The 20657-nt window shown below is 44.6% G+C and overlaps 1 protein-coding gene across 1 annotated transcript; it reads right to left on the bottom strand.

The window, feature by feature from the left end:
- Window positions 1–153: 153 nt before the first annotated feature.
- On the bottom strand, window positions 154–16395 carry TDRD6 (tudor domain containing 6). Its single transcript, XM_025926010.2, has 4 exons — window positions 10160–16395; window positions 7253–7377; window positions 5181–5270; window positions 154–759 (listed from the first exon to the last, which is right to left on the bottom strand). Exons 1-4 carry the CDS (start codon window positions 16257–16259, stop codon window positions 736–738), a joined length of 6339 nt encoding a protein of 2112 aa, XP_025781795.2. The 5' UTR covers window positions 16260–16395; the 3' UTR covers window positions 154–735.
- Window positions 16396–20657: the final 4262 nt, after the last annotated feature.

The raw sequence follows: 20657 nt of genomic DNA, 5'->3' as shown, positions 1-20657 counted from the left end.
GGAAACAGGCTCCAGGCTCCGAGCCATCAGCCCAGAGCCTGACGCGGGGCTCGAACTCACGGTCCGCGAGATCGTGACCTGGCTGAAGCCGGACGCTTAACCGACTGCGCCACCCAGGAGCCCCACCTCCTTTTTAATAAAATGAGACTACCACACCTTTAAGGAGAAACTTTATTCAAATATTGTGTCATATTAGAATACTTCCAAAATCAAACAGAATATTGATCAAATGTTAACTAGACCAACAAGACAAAGCTCAGAAACAAAACAAAAATCTGAATGAGTTATTGCTAACAAAGCCATCCCTATAAGTAGTATCATAGAATATACTTGCCATAAACCTAGCATTTTCTATTTTAATTTAAACACTATATTCAAAAGAAACAGAAATAGGGGTGGGTTGTTTTTTTTTTTTGTTTTTTTTTTTAAATTTGAGTAATGTGTTAGCATATTGTTTAGCAAAATAAATCCACTTAACTGATTAGAAACATAACATATTTAAAGGGAGAAGAAAGATCCCAGATCCATATGTACGGCAAAACCACTATAAATACATTTCGTAGTGGCCCTGAGATCTATTTTGTTTTCAGTGCATATCAGAGTTTTCAAAAATGACAACTTCTTGTGATCATATGCTCTCAACTTGCTCAAATACTCTGTCGGTCTGGGCAAGATGCCACATGTTTAAGAGCAGTTTCGGACAGATTGGCCACGTCTATGGATCCACAGTTAAATCTATATCACCTCCAGACCCCTTTTCTGGAAAAAAAGAGAGAGAGAGGAGACAGAAACCTCAAGTTGAGAAAGAAAAACAAGAAAATTATCTACACGAGTGCTACCACAACAAATTTAATGTCCTTTCAAAACGGTGAGAATTATTCTATGGCGAATTATTCCTACAGAAATGTTTTTTGTCTTTTAGCATTTTGGTTCTCACACTCTACCTATTATCAAAGTTTCTCTAAAATATATAACTGGCATATTTTATATTTTTCTAGAATGATGTTAGTAAAGCTGATAACTGAACAGTCCTTTATTCTCTTTCACTAGTATGTATTTTTCAAATAATGGGAAAGCCACCAAGAGCGGATTTCACTCTCAATGCACCTCACTTCTAAGGACCACGTGCTACTTATGAACAAGATCATGCGATAACCAGTAACTTCCAACAAATTGAATCTTATCACGAGATAAACTAAAAACCCAGAAAGAAATTCTGAGAGATCATTTAATATATGAAGGTCACTTGAATGTATGAGCTAGTCAACGCTGAGAAAATTCTTTAAAATCCTTTAAAATATAAATTTATCATATTCACAACTTAACTTTCAAGATTAATTCAACCCACAAACAAATTTTCTATGATATTTCAAGAAATCCTCTTCTTTGTTCTTTATTCCCAGATGCACATTTAACATTTTTAGCTAAAAATTTTCTACTACTAACATCCAAGGAAATTGATAAACCATTTTTGTTTGAGGATTCAGAATAATGGTACCTTTAAGGCTTGGCAATCTGTTGATAAAAGCTATTTTCTTTTAAAGACACAAATCACCTTCAATTGTAGTCTAATCCAATGACATGAAGTAGAGATCTTTCCCCACTGTTTGGAATACAGCCTAACAAAAGGAACCTTTGGATTACCACCAATTCTTTGTTACAGACACAAAATGATTAAAATCAGAAAGGGACCGTAGATAAACCAGAAAAAAATGGTAAACAGTGAAAAACTAAGCCTCTTGAAAGTGTGGCAATCTGATTTTGTAGTGAAGAATCACCCAAGAACATTTTCTATCCTTCCAATACTCATTTCTCTGGAACATCTCTACTGGAGCGTCCCATACTGGGAGTAAAGTAGCCTTTTCCAATTTTCAGCTCCCAGTCTCCCACAACTTTGGTGTCTGATGCCTTTCTCAAAGGGCTCCTATGCAAACACATTATCCACGGTGAGCCACAGATCCTTTACTAAAGACTTACTGAAGAGGGATATTTCTCCTATATTCCTTTCAACAAATAACAGCATTGTGTGTATGTATGAAGTCTATACAGAAATTGATTCATGATGAAAGGGCGGGCCTACGCCAGCCGACTCCATCTTGTTCTGTGTCCTTCACCTTGACCACACCTCCTCCCCTTGAGTAACCCCCCCTCACCTGCCTAACAGGACTCGGACCCTTCCCCAGGACCCTTCCCCAGCCAATCGGCTGAGGCCATAGCCATTACCTCACCAACTGCCCCCAGGCCCCAATAAAACCTTTGTCCTTTTGAAACTCGCTCTTTCCCTGGTATCTCACCGCTGCGTCGGTGCAGGTAGGGGATTGAGCTCGAGCTAGCTCGAATAAAGGCTCTTTGCTTTTGCATCGGACTCGGCTCCCTAGTGGTCTTTGGGGATCACGAATTCTGGGCATAACAATGAGACATATTCTTACAATAAAATGAAATCTCTCAGATACAAAAAAAAAAAAAAAAAATCCTTAAAAAAATGCAATCAGATCACAGTGACTTGACCAAAAAAGTCATGCGTAATTTAATACCTCACAATATCCACTTGTAAAGGAAAACCAGCTTATTTGTAGACACATATCTAAGAGTTCTTTCAAATTTGAGGAAAGGATCACTTAATAAATAAAATTAAGAAACAAATTTTAAAAAGTAAAGCCTTATCCATAAGTAGCTTCTATATTTGCTAACTGATGTAAAAGCCAGTTGTGTCTATACTATTTTATGAACACTCTGAGTTGCCTTACATAGTTCGCTATTTGGCAGGCATAGGGTAGTTTATCCAAATAGAATCCCATATGTGTACATCTATGCATTTGGCTGTGGATTCTTGAAAAGTAATGAATGGAAAAGATCAGAATGTAAAAGAAAAACTTCAGTAAATACTTATGCAACCTAAGTGAAGCAAGCTGTTATTTTTGACAAGTAAACAAAAACACGAAATTAATATAAGAAGGTGAAGAAAGATGTTCAGTGGTTTTTCACAGTGGAAAAATTTCAAATGACCTAAATGTGCACCGCTACAAGAAATGGTTTACCAAATGACTGACCATTTGTGTCATGTAAGATTATGCAACTATGGCCTTCTGGCTGTGGCCAAGATGGAGTGAGTTGACTATAGCCTGCCTCTCTTCTACTTGCTACAACTAAAAATTCTGGAAAGTATACAAAAAGTAACCGTGGGCTCTGAAAAGTAAATGGGAACAGGCAGATTGAGGACTGAAGTAAAAACCTGAATAATGACTCATAACAGGGGTGGATTCACAGATGTTTCTTTCCTTCCCTCCTTCCTTCCTTCCTTCCTTCCTTCCTTCCTTCCTTCCTTCCTTCCTTCCTTCCTTCCTTCCTTCTTCTCTCCTCTCCTCTTCATTCCTCTCCTCTCCTCTCCTTTCCTTTCCTTATTTTTTTCCTTCTTTGTCTCTTAGTTTTGACTTGAGCCTGGACCAAATCAGAGCTGCCCAGCCTGTGTGGATGGCAAAACTCTGAGGGAGACCCCTATTTCTAGCCAGCAGATTGGGAAAAGAGGCCCCCTGAATGCTAGAAAGTGACGAATGAATGGGAAATCTCGTCACTATTTTTCTTTTTTACCTTCTGACCCTGTCATGAGAGCAGCCCCAACTGAAAGTCTGAGAGAAGACTCTGACCAGTGGAACGGGAAAAGGGCTGTTTGTTACCTGGAAATGGGGGGGTGGGGATTGAGTTTTCTTGTTTCTCTCTCTGCTTCACTCCAAAGGCAGGCTCAGTCAAACAGAACTGCATGACAGCAAAGAAGGAAACCTTGAGAGAAACATGCTCTCTGTCTAGAGGAGCAAGAAAAAGAGCCCCTAGGAGCTGGATTAAAGAAGATCCTTGAGGGACACCTGGGTGGCTCAGTCAGTTAAGCGCTCAACTTCGGCTCAGGTCATGATCTCACAGTTCTTGAGTTCGAGCCCTGCGTCGGGCTCTGTGTTGACAGCTCAGAGCCTGGAGCCTGCTTCAGATTCTGTGTCTCCCTCTCTCTCTGCCCCTCTCCCACTCACACTCTGTGTCTCTCAAAAATGAATAAACATTAAAAAAATAATAATAATAATAATAAAGAAGATCCTTGAGGCCAGCAAGTGTGGAGGAAATCTCAGAGAGAAAAGGAATTGAAAAATATGAATCCCTAATAGTATAAATGAACTGATATAAATCCCAAGGTCAACCCTCAACTATGCATATGCAGAAGAGAACCAACTAAGCATAGCAATCTTTAACACCCGATCTACTATATAAACTGCTACCTAAGTCCCTGGGAGGCTTATGCTCTGGGTGGATGCAAACACCAAAGCAAAGTCTCTGAAAACTAAACTGACATTGGAACCCACAAGCAAAGAAGGAGAGACAGAACTTGTGCTATGAACCCAACTGGGTTGACCACCTGCTAAAATAAAGACTTCAATATTTTCTAGAAGATTTTAATAGGATCCAAAGTCTTGCAACATAACGTTCAAAACATTTGGGACATAATCCAAAATTACTCAACATACAAAGAACTAGGAAAAGCTAATCATCTTTCAAGATGATCAGTAGATGGCAAGCCCTGAGGTGACCAGATATTGGAACTATCAGATACATATTTTAAAGTAAAAACGTCAACAAATGTCAAACAGAATAAACTCAAATGCCCAGATATTATAATGGCATGGGAAATTGAACACAAAATATAAAATATAGAACACAGAACACAAAATATAAAACTGTATGCAGAATGAAATCAATTATGCACAAAATATGTCGATGACATACGTACATTCCATATAAACAGAAAAATTATGAAATAAAATGAAACCGATCAAGCTCTTTGTCTTAGATAGATGTATTATAGGTGATAGATACTTTGTTTCAAATTTGCCATTTTTCAGATTTTCTACATCAGGTGTATTTTATAAAGATCTCAGACACCAAACAATTTTCATTTTTAAAATCCCCCTCTCCCCCGAATCAAGGTATAAAACATTAATAACCCGTTTGCCCAAAGGGATACTTGGCATAAAGTCCAGAATCACTGATTTTGTTATTTCTGCTTTTCATTGTCATTAATTCCAGTATTAGTATTCTTTTTTCTTGATTATTCCCAAACACAAGGGCTTTGGAAATAGTTTAAATTACCTTTCAAAATGAGACACAATGCTCTCATTAATTAGTATTTATATCCATACCTCAGATGGACTCTTATCTAATTTGGGTATGCCATTCCAGACATTCTCAGGGTTCACTATCTCCTCCATACCATTTGAAAGGTTCAAAACCTACAAGAGAAAAAAGGTATTTAATAAAACTTGGTAGTTTCCAAAAACTGTAACTGATTTATGGACCCTAGCAATCCTTCTTCAACCGAAATACCTCAAAAGGCAATGAAAATAATTTTATTAAACTTCAACTTTACGCTTCTAACTCTATGGAACTTCTGTTCAAAAAACATATTGAGTATGCCTAGATATCAAAGGTAGCTAAAAATGAGATCTTAAGAAGCTCAACATTTTGTGGAGGAACAGATCTCTAAGCAGATCATTACATCGTAGTAAGTACAGACCTCTGTAGCAGGAGAAATGGGAATATAATATAAAGTTTTTGGTGTGTGGGGAGGGTGAAGAGATGGAGAGATTTAGAAATAATGCTAGTGAATGCTCCCTGGAAGAGGCAATGCAAAACGAAAATGAAGACGCAATGAAAATCTTCCAAAAATAAGTGAAAATCGGGGCACTCAGGTGGATCAGTTGGCGAGAGTCTGGTTCTTGATTTCAGTTCAGGCCATGATTCCAGGGTCATGGGATTAAGCCCTGCATTGCGCTCCTCGCTGAGCACAGAGCCTGTTTAAGATTCATTCCCTCTCTCCCTCTGTCCCTCTCTCCTGCTCACACTCTCTCCTCTCTCAAAAAAAATAAAAATATTGCAACTACGTGGATGGAACTGGAGGGTATGATGCTAAGTGAAATTAGTCAGTCAGAGAAAGACAAAAATCATATGACTTCACTCATATGAGGACTTTAAGAGACAAAACAGATGAACATAAGGGAAGGGAAACAAAAATAATGTAAAAACAGGGAGGGGGACAAAACAGAAGAGACTCATAAATACGGAGAACCAGCTGAGGGTTACGGGAGGGGTGTGGGAGGGGGGATGGGCTAAATGGCTAAGGGGCACTAAGGAATCTACTCCTGAAATCATTGTTGCACTAGATGCTAACTAATTTGGATGTAAAATTAAAAAAAAAAAAAAAAACAAAACAATAGTGGAAATTAGGTGTCTTTGTACTATCTTCATGATTTTTCTGTAATCTAAAACTCTTCCAAAAATAAGGCCTATCTAAAAATAAAATAATAACAAAATAAAAATAAAAGTGAAAATGAGCCAGTATGGGAGGGGGATAGAATACAAGTGACTGGATCTGCATTATTAAATATATTGAAGAAGCCCTGTGGAACGATATATATAAGAGAGAGCGAGCAATTTGGTGCCCATCCAATATAAGTTACAAAACATAAAGGAGTAAACCTAAGACTGGAGAAGAATACGGACACTCGGCCCTAGAAGACCTCAGGTCCCCTAGAGGACCATGCCATGTTAGTGAGCATGGCTTGGCTTTTCTATCCTAGACCAGTGGCTCTCAAATTTTAATGGTAAGAGAATGCTCATTCCTGGTCCTACCCCCAGAAATTCTGTAGTAGCCAGCCAGGGCAAGGTGCAGGAATCGACTGCTTAAGAAACCCACCAGGTGATTCTGACACAGGTGGTTTTTTGGGACCACAGGAGAAACACAATCAACTGGACGTCCCCAAGGAGTTTTACACACAGGAATTCTGTCGTCAGATTTGCACCTGACAAGTGTCACACTGGTAGTGTAGAGAGTCAGCTGAAGGAACACTAGAAGAACTAAACCAAAATAGGTTAATAGAGTAATCCACTTGTAAAATAAGGGACTTCACACCAAGGCAGTGACAGTAGGTGTAAAAAGTTTTAACTAAGTGATAAGAAGTGGAAAGTGTGACTGATAGGATTTGGTGACTGATAGGATTTCAGAGGCAAGGGAGATACAAGAGTCGGGGATGATTTCTTGCCAGGATGCTTACATCTGATCTTCGAGATGAGTTCTGCACTCGCACCAAATTTTAAGGGGAATGATCAGGTAAACGTCTGTTCAAGTGCATTTTCTAGTCTGGTAAAGTTGGCTAAAATTTCTTCAACAGTCTCCAAAGTATCTTTTGAGATAAAGTGCTTCCATTTCACTTACCTTTGTGCCTTCTTCACCTATTTCCAGAATCTCACATTTAGACCATGTGTTTCTTAGACTTGACCACACAACACACTTGGATCCAACGGCAAATCCTTCCAGAGTGTAGGTCTTCTCTGCTTGAGCTGCCAAAGTGAATAAAGACTCAGCGTGTACCTCTTAATCCCTTGATGTTAAATACACAAGCAAAGCATTTTCTTATCTGCGTTGACTATTCCTATATAATCAATGTCATGGATGGTCTCAGTCTGTATCTTTTCCTGGATTTGATTTTAAATTCTTCCAGGGCCCTTTCCCAATAAAATTCCTTATCGCTTTCTTCAAAAAATACCAGCATGATGTGATGCGTCTTTTAAGAATATGAATCTGGGGGCGCCTGGGTGGCTCAGTTGGTTGGGCGTCCAACTTCGGCTCAGGTCATGATCTCAGCGCTTGTGAGTTCGAGCCCCGTGTCGGGCTCTGTGCCGACAGCTCAGAGCCTGGAGCCTGCTCTGGATTCTGTGTCCCTCTCTCTCTCTGCCCCTCCCTCACTTATGCTCTGTCTCTCTCTCTTTCTCAAAAATAAGTAAAACATTAAAAAAAAAAAAAAAAAAAGAATGTGAATCTGATTCCTGACTTCGAAACTTACTGTTGGAAGCTGGTTATTGTTGCCACATGCGATGTGGTCTATGGTTACAACAGCTGTTTCTGAAGCAGCATATTACAAATTGGTAGACATTCTTATCACAGAGCTATTACTTATTATTAATAAAATGTGGCAAGGGGGACTAAAAACCTAGGGTAATATTTAAATGAATTGTAGTACAGCCACCGAATGGAATCCTAGAGAGTTAAAATATTTTGAAAGCATATTTAAGGGATTAAAATGCAGGATTTGACACTATGATAATATGATTTCTTTTTTTTCTTTTTTTTTTAACGTTTATTTATTTTTGAGACAGAGAGAGACAGAGCATGAACAGAGGAGGGGCAGAGAGAGAGGGAGACACAGAATCCGAAACAGGCTCCAGGCTCTGAGCTGTCAGCACAGAGCCCGACGCGGGGCTCGAACTCACGGACTGTGAGATCATGACCTGAGCCGAAGTCGGATGCTTAACCGACCAAGCCACCCAGGCGCCCCGATGATATGATTTCTATTTAGTTCTTTAAACTGTATGTAAATAGACACAGGGTGAAAGACAACAGGAAAGAAGTGCACTGCAGCTTTAATAGTGGCAGGCTTATGGTGATATGGGAGATTTTCATTCTCCCTAGACTACTGTTTTCTCTATTTTGTACGATGGCTCAAATTTAATAATCTAAAAATTGACATATGGGGCACCTGGCTCGGTCGGTTCAGCGTCCAACCCTTGATTTCGGCTCAGCTCATGATCCCAGGGTCTTGGGATCGAGCTCTGTGCTGAGCATGGAGACCATCTAAGGTTCTCTCTCTCTCCCCCACTCTGCCCACCCTCCCCCCACCCCCCGGGACACATTCTCTCTCTCAGATAAAAAAAAAATAATAATAATAATGATAATAAGTAAAAATTGACATATAAGAAGTCTAACATTGATTATTTCCCAAACCCTAAAAGTTAGGCATTTCGTGTAACTTTGTTTTGTTTGTTTGTTTGCTTGTTTAATTTAGAGTGTGAGAATCTTTTATTTTTTTATTTTTTTATAAATTTTTTTTTTTCAACATTTTTTATTTTTATTTTTGGGACAGAGAGAGACAGAGCATGAATGGGGGAGGGGCAGAGAGAGAGGGAGACACAGAATCGGAAACAGGCTCCAGGCTCTGAGCCATCAGCCCAGAGCCCGACGCGGGGCTCGAACTCACGGACCGCGAGATCGTGACCTGGCTGAAGCCGGACGCTTAACCGACTGCGCCACCCAGGCGCCCCTAGAGTGTGAGAATCTTAAACACACTCCATGCTCAGCGTGGAGCCAGACGTGGGGCTCAGTGCCACGACTCCGGGATCACGACCTGAGCCCAAATCAAGAGTTGGATGCTCAGCCAACTGAGCCACCCAGGGGCCCCCATTTCATGTAACTTTTAAATCTTATTAAGTAGAAAGAAAACAGCCATACATGTAGTTTACTTAGAAAGTTCATAATAAATTTTCTCCAATATTTACTCATGGCTGGTCTCTTGCTTGGTTACTATAAGCTCCCCAAATCTAGTGTTTGTTTAGGGGTTTCTAAATAAATGACAAGGTGTATGCATGAACAAAATGGTTAAATTTGAAAACTCTGCAAAAATGATCCCTATCGTCAATTCACGCCTACAGTAGTGCTTAGCAAAGGAACATGTTTTTTTTAAGACTTAACAAAAAACAGAACTTTTGATTTTAAAGATTATTTGCTTACATTTGAAACATAATTACTTTTTGGAAACACAGATTCTAAGCATTTTTATTCTTAAACACAAAATTAATAATTTAGCAGCATTTCATCCAGCCTACAAGGTATGGTTCTACATTGATTTCGCAACTTCATCTCCCCACACTTAAAATGCTCATCATGGGGGCGCCTGGGTGGCGCAGTCGGTTAAGCGTCCGACTTCAGCCAGGTCACGATCTCACGGTCCGTGAGTTCGAGCCCCGCGTCAGGCTCTGGGCTGATGGTTCGGAGCCTGGAGCCTGTTTCCAATTCTGTGTCTCCCTCTCTCTCTGCCCCTCCCCCGCTCATGCTCTGTCTCTGTCTGTCCCATAAATAAATAAAAACGTTGAAAAAAAATTTAAAAAAAAAAATAAAATGCTCGTCATGAAATCCGAATCTGATTCTCTTTTCAGGTTTTAATCTTTTCCCCCAAAAATGAATTAAGAAAAAAACAAGGCAAAAAGTAAATAAGAATTATTGTCTTTAAGACAAGTAGGTATTTTTTGAAAAACACTAAGTTAAGTAAAAGAATAAGAAATTACATACCTGAGACAGGATCTTGTAAAGCATTATTGCGCTTCCTTCCGTCTCTGGATTCTTCTTCGGAGAACAAAGTCAGTGGTGAAATGGCATCTCTGCTTTTGTACTCTGTAAATTCTTCTTTATATATGTTCATTTCAACTTGCCTGTTGGGATCGCAATTCATTCCGTGTAGGTGCAAGGGTAACCTAGGCTGGTCGTCAAAACATTCCATACAACTTGACTTCCTTACGTCCTCAGCGCACGTGGGGTCTTGGGCTCTCTGACCGACTCGTAGAGACAAAGGGTTTATTTTGTCGTCTAAACACAGCTGGGCTGTGGGTAATTCTAGTTCCGGCTGTTTCTCAGATTCACAGTTGAGGGGAAGCTGCGCTGTACATGGATGCAGGGTGGCTTCTGTGTCACAGCCCTGGGGGAGGGGCACAAGTGGAGGCACCCGGCCTGGCTCTTTTTCTTCATCCCCGACTAGAGAATGCTGTAACTCAATGGACTCCAGCTCCAGGAACTCTTTTGATTCATCATCAGGAGAAAGTGGCACCTCAAGTGAGTTCAGTTCTAATATCTCCTTTGTTTCACTAGCCTGCAGTGGAAGTAACGTGTTAAATCCCGTCATGAGGTATTTATCATCAAACTTTGCTTCGTCAACCAGATGGCACTCTCTTTTACCTTCCAGTACCTCGATGCCTATTTTATCTTTGCGTGGGTTTTCGAAAGCTTCAAAAATGTTGTCAGTGTCAGGGTCATAGAACTTAGTTGGTTTGGCTTCAGTGATGTTTAAATCTTTTTCAATTCTTTCAGAGAGCTCATCTGTCTGGGACTCGACATATAGGGCTTTCTCTTGTCCAGCTTTACTACTTGGTTTCTTAAATCCAACCTCAGGACCGAGGGACCCAAGAGCTCCCTTTATCTCCGGGTCATGTTTTTCATAGGGCAGATCACTGTTACTAACGCCAATCTTAGAATATTTCTTCATCTTCTGATTAATACTTTCGCCTTTGCTTTTCAAGTCAACGATTGCTAAAGGGATATTACAAACATCCCTTTTGATTTCTAATATTGTTATCTCCAACACATCTTCTGTTACTATTTCATAAAAATAGTCATTTCCCTCTTGACGGCACGCACCTTCTGAAATATTAAATCCTGAGAGGCAACATGGAAAGGCTTGCATGGGAACCACCAAGAGTTCAGAAGGAATATTCCAGAGTGCTTTGGGGTCCACGCAGTCTTCGATGTTTCCAAAGTCCACAAGCCTGACAGATACCAGATAATCATCACAAATATTGGTGATAAGTGCCCTGTAATAATGCCCATCTTCTCTATATCTCACTATGCAAGGATCTCCAACATGAGGGCATGGGACACAACTTCTCCAAGCCGTTACTTGTTCTCCAGCGGTTTGTACTTCTACTTCTAAAAACTGAAGTTTCTCGGTATCAGCAAACTGACACCAAAAATATTCAGGTCCATCTATCACAGTGGCATATGCTCTTATCGTCTTCATCTTTGGGTTGTACCAGTTAAGAAACAGTGAAGTGCCAATGTCTGTTTTGTGGACAGACTTTGAACAGGCACCTTTAATGATTTGGTCAGAAAGTCCTACTTGAGATTTGTCACTGAAAGCATATCTGCTAATCATGTCTTCTGCTATGATCCCATGTTCATCAGCAAGAATAACTTCCCATCTGTCTTGGAGTTGAACAAATTCACATCTTATTTGAACCTCATCTGTCCTTCGGGAAAAGTAACGCGTCACTGCCTTACAGTTTAAAATCTCGGGAACCCAAAGTCCTCTCAAGGAGCAGTGAATGCACAGGGCTGGTACCAGTGCGTATGGAAGGTCCAGCTTACCTATCTTGTTAGTATGGACCACAGAAACATTGCCATAATCTATAAACTGTACACACAGAAGGTCATTGGGTTGTTGTTCCCTGACCACAGCCCGATACCACAAACTGTCTTCCGGAAAAATGGCGCATGTTACATCTCCTCTCTGCAAAGGTGGACCTGAATAAAATTCTGGCCTGGTCCTAACATCATTTAATCTCTCTGAAAGACTAGTGATTTCAGCTTCATCTTCTGTTAGTTGAACATAAAAGTCTGAAAGGTCATTTATGTGGGAAACATACACCACTGTTTTAAAGCCAGGCATTATAATCTTCTGAGGGAGCTCAGAAAATTTTAGAGGCAAATCTTTGTTACACGAATCTCCTATGTTTCTCTCTGAAAGGGTAGCTTCTAGTCTTGTGGCTTTCAAAGGCGACTCAGCAGAACTTTCTTCTTTCTTCTCGGCTGTGAAGGGACACATTTGATTATCTTTATTTCCCACGGAGTCCTGATACTGAGTGACTAAGTTTGTCTTTGTCAAACTTCGTAAAAGCTTGGTTTCCCTACATGCTGGGCTGGTCTTAGATTTGTGTGGTTCTCCCAAGATCTCCATGCTACATAACGCAGAGTTCTCTACTGATTTACTTGAATACTCCGTAGGTGACAACTTGAGATTTTCCTTCTTTACTTCAAGAGTTTCTGTCGTGGTGGTGAGATCTTTGCTTTCTTCTTTTTTTCTTGTCCCACCCTTGTAGCCAAGTAACCCTAACTTCTCATTGATATGAGCGTTGATTTGGATACTGTCCTCATAGAGTTCTATAATCAGTCTCCCATCTGGATCTTTTGCCACCACCAAAGCCTTCAATGACTTATCTAAAACAGTCTCCTGGAACCATGTTGTAATTTCGTCTGGTATGTGATCGGGTATGTCAGACAATGAACACTTAACAGCTTGCATGGGCAGAAGTAAGACATCATACGCATCCCTAGGTAGCGGAAGCAGATCATCGCTGGTTACCACATAAATGTTTCCAAAATCAACAAAAAAGACTTTCTTTGGTTCTTTTCCTATTGTCATCCCCCTATACCAGTTTCCATCAGTGTACTTGGCAAGGCACAAGGTTCCAGGGGCCAAGGGGGATGTTTTTAAATTCGGCAAAACTTTACTCAATTGTGTAATATTACAGGACAACTGTTCTAAAATATTTGCGTTTCTTCCCAGTTGGCAATAAAATGTCCAAGGGTCATCGACATGCGTTATATACACCAATTCTTCACTTCCGATTTTCATCTCGTGTGTCGAATAGTAGTAAGAATGTAGCTGAACGGAGGACTCCAGGGGCTTCTGAAGTTTCATTGGCCTTGCGAGTCTCTTTTCTACCAAAAAGTGGCAGGCACTCTGAAACGGTGTTAGCAAATCCACTATGTTAAACAGCTCTTCGTCATGCGCTGAAGCCAAAGCAAATACTGTGCATTTCAATTCGAGATTGTCTTCCCATGCATTGTCTACAAATTCCCTAAAAGCTCGGATTGCCTTTTCATTCCAAGCAAAAGGATTTTGACCCGTTGGTTGAATTAAATTATAAAGACTGCACCGAAAAGCCTGAGCCTTAACCTTGAGAAACTCTTCACTAATTGAGCAAATATTCTTCACAGCTACCATACCTTCGTCTCCATAATCTACAAACATTACTCTGACGTGCTGTGAAGATTGTGCCCCGCGGATCACAGCTCTGGACCATTTTCCATTTACCGTGCGTTTTGCCAGACAAGCGGGGGCGGTCCCCTGGTAAGGAGCAGCTGTGTTCTCGCAGTAGTCCTGGATATCACACATCAAAGTTTTAAAGTCTTGAATGTTCCTGGTCAGCTGGCACCAGAAGTAGCCGGGGTTTTCAACAGAAGACACTTTGACTCCTACTGTACTTCCGACTCTCACCTCTCCTTTACAAGAAGAGTCTGGCGTAATTTCCAGGAAGTTCTGCACTAGAGGAGAATAAACAGATACTCTTTTTTCTTTCTCTTGCACCACTAGTCCAGCCGGGGTCTCTGCAGCGACTGGCGGATCAGTCAAAATTTCTGCAACAGAGCTAGTTGTGTTGTCTCTCTGGGCCTTCTGTTCTACGTCTCCCCTCTTGGCGGGAGAGATTTTGTTATTCTCCGCAGGAAAATGGTTTGAAACATGCCCTGGAGAATGGGCACTTACGGGAATGTTCTCCTGTGTTTCAAAGTCCTGATACTTTGCATATCCGGCTTGAGCCATTACCTTACTAATGTTTTCTTCCCCTGTTCTTGATTCATCGAGAATCTCAATAACATATTGCTTATCCTGCTTATCAAGGACATGGATAACCAATTCTTTGTGGAGCACAGTCTTTTTGAAAAAGGAAACTGCCTCCTGGCTCCAGCTTTCTCCCAAAGGCCAAATATCGGCCAGCGTGCACCTCAGAGCCAACACCGGCAGTCTTCTAAACTGAGGAAGCAGCATCCTCACGTCGTACCAATCCACATTTTCCAAACTGCCCCGGTCAACTAGGAATACGGCCACACTCTTGTCATCTAATCTGGTGACCATGGCCCGATAATAGCCGTTCTCTTTCCATTTGACACAGCAAAGGTCATTGGGTTTGGGTTTCAGCACCACCCCCTCCAGCTTACTGGCTGAGGAATAGAAACTGCACATCCTCCTCATCAGCTTGCTGAAGGTGCCGTTGTGCTTCCTCAACCTAATCCAAAACTCGGACGGATTTTTAACAAACTCCACCTGGGCATCATAGAAGGCGTTTATCTTCAACCTGGTAGATCTTAAGGCCGGCAGTGGAATCTCTTCATCCGCTTCTTCAGCAGGAGACTGAGACTGAAAAGCTGTGGCTTGTCCCTTCTCCTCTTCCTCCTCTTCTTCCCCTTCCTCCTCCTCCTCCTCCTCCCTTCCCTGGCTCTGCAGGAATTGGTCGGCCAGGCAACAGGACTGTAGCCCGAATACACAGTTCATGTTGGTCCCATCTTCTCCATACAGAGTGACGTAATACACGTGCTCAAAGGAACAGTAAAATTCAATCTTTGCATTCACCGCCTGGCCCAGTATCAGTGTCTTCAGGTCACCCACCTGTGACCGAGACCAGCCTCTCCCACCGTCCCAGAGCCCATACAACGCACAGGGGTAGGTCACCACGGGCATTCGAAAATACTCGGGCAGCAAGTAGCGGAGACTGCTGCAGCTCACTAACTCCTTCCTTCCATAGTCTACGTGGAGCACCTGGGCACAGCGCTGGGGCCGAAACGTCTCCAACAAGAGCGCTCTGTACCAATGTCCGTCCAACCCACAGGAGGCACACGGAGAGCCAGGCTTGTCTGGGCTCTCCTCCCTCTCCTCCCGGGTGGCACTGGTAGAGTTCTCATCCCCCGTTCCCGTGGAACCCCAGTATATCTGGGCCATGCTCTCGGACAGGCGGTGGATCTCCTGCGAGAGGCTCCGGAGCTGGCAGTGAATGCGGTGGGGGTGGCACACCTGGGTCACCACCACCGGCTCCGTCACGCCCAGCTGCAGCTGCGGGTAGAAATAGTCCAGGCCGGGGTGCTCCTGCTTCGGAGGGACTCGCGGGAGGACCCGGGCCCCGGAGCCTAGGCCGGCAGCGGCCGCCGTCAGGTAGCGCTTGAGCAGCGAGCGGAAGAGGCTGTCGGGCACCTGCCGCGCCAGGCTGAGCTCCTGCATCTGCTGCGACAGCCCGGGCGCCTCCAGAAGGACCAGGCGATGGAGCAGCAGCACGTCCAGCACGCGCCCGTGCACCTGCCCTCCCTGCAGGCTGCTGAGGAAGTCCACGGCGCCGGCAGGCCAGGGTTGGGGCTCGCCCCCGCCCGCGCCGCCGCCGCCCGCCGGCACCAGGCCGGCCAGCACGCAGCCCAGCACCTCGGAAGGCAGGTGGAAGAACTCGCTGCGCCCCGGCGCCAGGGAGCCCGCGTCCGCCGTGACGGTGCGGCCCTCGTCGAGCAGGAAGACGCGGCTCTCCTGCGCCTGCTGGCTGACCACGCGGCAGCGGTGCCATACGAGCCCCACCTGCACCAGGCACAGCTCGCCCGGAGAGGCCGTGGCGCTGCCCGGCGCCCACGGGAGGCGCGTGGCCGCCGCTTCCTGAATCTCCCGGTTCAGGCGCAAGTACTCCTCCCGCCGCTCGCCCACCAGCCCCCAGAGCTGCACGGGGATCACCTCAGGGCGCACGTCCACGAACGACACCCGCAGGACCAGCGAGGTCCCCGGGGTGGGCAGACCGGGCGTCGAGGACATCTCCGCGGCGCGGTTCCGCGCTGGCGCACCCAGCCGCCAGCGCCGCCGCGCCCGTGCCGCGGGAGGGACGGCCCCACGGCCCCAGGCTCCGGGCACAGAGGGACCGGGAAGGACGCCCGGCGAGGCGCCCCGAAGGCAAGGTCTCCGACGCCGGGTCTCCGGCACTCGCGCCGACTGGTAAGACCGGCGGCGGGACCAACCGCCGCGTTCGCGCCGCGCATGCATTTGCAGCGCGCGGCGCCCCGCTTCTGGGCGCGGGAGGCCGGCCGGGCCCGCGGGCTCGGCGCGGCGCGGCGCGGGGGAGCTGGGCCCCGGCGCGGCGTGGCGCGGCGCGGGGCGAGGCCTGCGGCTTGGCCTAAGGGGCTGGGAGGGCTGTTCCCGGGGCCACGGGGTGTCGGGGTCGCGATCCATCCTACTTCTCGAAAGAGCGCCTTCCGCCGCGGAGGGCGCAGTGGGCGGGCCTGGCGGAGGGCGGAGTGGGGGTGGGGAGCGACACCGAAGGGGGGAGGCTCTTGGCCGTCCACCTAGTGCTGCTGGAGCCCCGTGTGCCCGTGCTAGGCTCCGGAGGAACGGGAGGAGACCTGGGGGCGCCGAGACCTGGGGGCGCCGAGGCCCGGGCGCTAGGGCCGAACCGAACGCTCAGAGGGCCCGGGGCTCCAGGGCGGAGGCCGAGGGGTGCTTGCTTGCGGCCCATTCCCCATTCGGTGTTGTGACCTTGAGCAAGTTGCTTACCCTCTTCTTGAACCTGTTTAGTCGCTTGAATTGATGAAGTTGTTAAGAGGGTTACAATAAAGTATGAATGTATTTGGAGACTGTTACATCTTCCCCACAGCTACTGGGCTTGACTTGCTCTGCTTTTTTGGCCTAATTCCGGCTTCTCGGTTTTGCAGGCATTTATTCTTGGAGGAACGGAAGAAACACGCCTTGGTATCTTGCTGTATCTACTACGGCAGGGGACCTCTTGGCTGTCCTCTTGTTCTGTTCCCTCATTGAAATCTTAGCAAGATAAAGCCTTAGAAGACTGCAGGGGGAGGGAGTGGAAGGGGAAAGTGCAGGCTGGTGGTGGGGGGGGGGGGACTGTGTGTAGCTCCCAGACATATGCCTAGAATAGATTTTTGTTCATTCGCAAAGCCAGTCACGTTCGTGGGAGTTTCTGTGTCACTCCTTCACATTTTGAAATATCATCAAGGGGCGCCTGGGTGGCTCAGTCGGTTAAGGGTGGGTCTTCACCCAGGTCATGATCTCACGGTTTGTGGGTCCTACCGTCCCTCCCAGCTGTGTGCTGACAGCTCAGAGCCTGCACCTGCTTCAGACTCTGTGCTTCTCTCTCTCTCTCTCTCTCTCTGCCCCTCCCCTGCTCTCTCTCTCTATTTCAAAAAATAAACATAAAAAAAATTAAAACAAGAAAAAAGAAAAAGAAATACCATCAAATACAATGTAAATAAAATCAAGACAGTTCTTAATACAATCCTGGGCTATTAAATCTCAGCGTTTTCAATCTATCCAGGTTAGAAGTAACCTCCTTCTGCCGAAACCTCCCATGCTTACTTCTTTCAAGTTTTTTTTTTTTTAATATTTATTTTTTTAAAGTAAGCTCTAGGTGGGGCTTCAACTCATAACCCTGGGATCAAGAGGCACATGCTCTAGGGACTGAGGGGACCTCCAGTCTGAGGGGACTAGGGACTGAGTATCCCCCCAGCCTTCTCCCCCCATACGTTTTTTTTTTTAATTTTTTTTTTAATGTCTATTTTTATTTTTGAGAGAGAGAGAGAGATTCAGAGAAAGAAGGAGATACAGAATCTGAAGCAGGCTCCAGTCTCTGAGCTGTCAGCACAGAGTCCGACATGGGGCTTGAACCCAGGAACCATGAGATCATGACCTGAGCTGAAGTCGGACACTTAACCGACTGAGCCACCAAGGTGCCCCTCCCCCCATACGTTTTAATGGCACTTCCACATTGTGTTGCGGTTGGCTTTGAGCACTTTGGCATCCCACCAACTTAAACACTCCTTGTGGCAATAACTGTTGGTTGCGTTCCTGGGACCTAACATGGGGCTGACACAGTAAGTACTTGCTGGATGAATAAATACAAGAATCATTTGGTTTCCTTAAGAAGTTAGATTTTTATCTGATAAACTCATCCTTGACAATTCAGTTTCAGTTTCCAATTTTTCTGTAATGTTTTATATTCATGATGGAAGAAAAACATTTGATTTAAAAACATCTAGCAAGATCTAGGGGTACCTGGGTGGTTCAGTCGGTTAAGCTTCCGACTTCGGCTCAGGTCATGATCTCCCGGTTTGTGGTTCCAGCCCCACGTCAGGCTCTGTGCTGACAGCTCAGAGCCTGGAGCCTGCTTCAGATTCTGTGTCTCTGTCTCCCTGCCCCTGCCCCTGCATGTGCTCTGTCTCTCTCTCCTTCTCAAAAATAAACGTTAAAAAAATATAGCAAGATGTAGCTCAAATGTCTCTTCTTCATGACTCTACTATTCACCCAGGCAGAACTGGCTAGCCCCCCGCCCCCTCTGTTACATTTAGTTTTTGTGACATATGATGTCACACCATGCAATTGTTTACTATTTCTCCTTTTTACCCAAGTATGAACTTCTTAAAGGCAAGAACTCCTCTCATTTTTAATATTCTCAGTGCCTAGCACAGTACTGGACTTTCAGTCAGCACGCAATAAATGTTGAACAAGAGAATAAGCAGATTATCTGGCACTGTGTCCTTTATGGTGGAAGGAAGGAGTTCATTATAAAATGGTCTTATTATCATCTGGAATTGTTTGATCATCCCACGGAATAATGGAGGTTTCAATTCTCTGTTGCAGCTCAAGCAGTATAACCAAACTCTTACAGAGACCACAGGGCTGTAGATAGAGGAAATGACTTCTGTCTTCTGTTGAACTTGTCTCCTAACCTCCTTCCATGGCTCAGTGCCTTGACTCCTGAATGTCAGGGCATATCATGTGGCTATAATGGGCTGAGAACCTGTTCCTCCCATCCTCCCAGATGTTCCCAATGTCCCCCCTCTTCTGTGTCTGGGGGAGGTAGCTTTATTTGCCCTGCATTGCTCTGCTGCTGGACAGGGAGCTTAAAAAATCAGACCACTGTGCCGTGAGGATTAAGCTCCTGTTACCACCATCCATCTCCAGAACGTTTTCCTCATCCCAAACTCTGTAGCCATTAAACACAGACTTCTCATTCTCTCCCATTCCAGCCCATTAGTAACCACGATTCTCCTTTCTATGAATTTGGTTACCCCGGGTTATCTCACATAAGTAGGATCATACGGCCTGTGTCCGTTTCTGCCTGGCTTACTTCACTCGGCACCATGTTTTCAAGATTCGTCCGTGTTGCAGCATGTCTCAGAATTCCCCTGCTTTTTTTTTTTTTTTTTTTTTTTTTAAATTTTTTTTTTCAACGTTTTTATTTATTTTTGGGACAGAGAGAGACAGAGCATGAACAGGGGAGGGGCAGAGAGGGAGGGAGACACAGAATCGGAAACAGGCTCCAGGCTCCGAGCCATCAGCCCAGAGCCCGACGCGGGGCTCGAACTCACGGACCGCGAGATCGTGACCTGGCTGAAGTCGGACGCTTAACCGACTGCGCCACCCAGGCGCCCCTTCCCCTGCTTTTTAAGGTGGAGTAATATTACATTGTGTGTGCGCGCGCGCACACACACACACACACACACACACACACACACACCATTTTGTTTATCCCTTCATACATCGTCTGTCAGCAGACACTTGGGTTTCCACCTTTTGGCTTTGTGAAAAATGCTGCTATGGACATTGGTGTGCAAGTAGCTGTTCAAGTCCCTGATTTCAATTCTTTGGGGTAGGGACCTAGACCCGGATTGCTGGGTCATACAATAATGCTATGTTCAGTTTTTTTTTTGAGGAACCTCTACACTGTTTTGCATAGTTTTACATTCTCATCAGCCACGTTTCCCCACGTTTTCACCAGCACTTGTTATTTTCTGTTGTTGTTTTTAACAGCCATCCTCATGGGTATGAAGTGGTACTCATGAATTTTGCACCTAAGTTCATAAAAGACGTTGGTCTGTAGTGGTCTTTTTTTATAAATAGATTTAAGCATTTGGGACAATAATAATAATAATTAAAAAAAAAAAAAGTCAGGGCTGTCCTGAGGTTTCTTGGTTGTGTTGGTGAGCTTGTAGTGCCACAGAGAATCCTGGAGCAGGACCAGATTTTAAAGGACAGGGAGGAAGGATGTGTACAAAAAGTACTGTTGTAATATTGGGAAAGTTCAGCTCACAAGGACTGTGGCCCTCCTGGAGGAGGTATATAGTTGGCAACTGAGGGAACATGATCAAAACTTGAGAACGAGTAAGAACCAGGAAGACAGATGATGGGAGCATCTGCCATTTCTTG

The sequence above is a fragment of the Puma concolor genome, chromosome B2 (genome assembly GCF_028749965.1).
Source record: "Puma concolor isolate L17-30 chromosome B2, mPumCon1.1.hap2, whole genome shotgun sequence".
Lineage (NCBI taxonomy): Eukaryota > Metazoa > Chordata > Mammalia > Carnivora > Felidae > Puma > Puma concolor.
This window is presented reverse-complemented; position numbering and strand designations above follow the sequence as displayed.

Coding starts and splice junctions, on each gene's coding strand:
- TDRD6 (XM_025926010.2), bottom strand. CDS start 16,259: ATGTCCTCGACGCCCGGTCTGCCCACCCCGGGGACCTCGCTGGTCCTG. Junction 5,271..7,252: donor TAGGTGAAGAAGGCACAAAG/GTAAGTGAAATG, acceptor TTTCTCTTGTAG/GTTTTGAACCTTTCAAATGG. Junction 760..5,180: donor TAGATAAGAGTCCATCTGAG/GTATGGATATAA, acceptor CTTTTTTTCCAG/AAAAGGGGTCTGGAGGTGAT.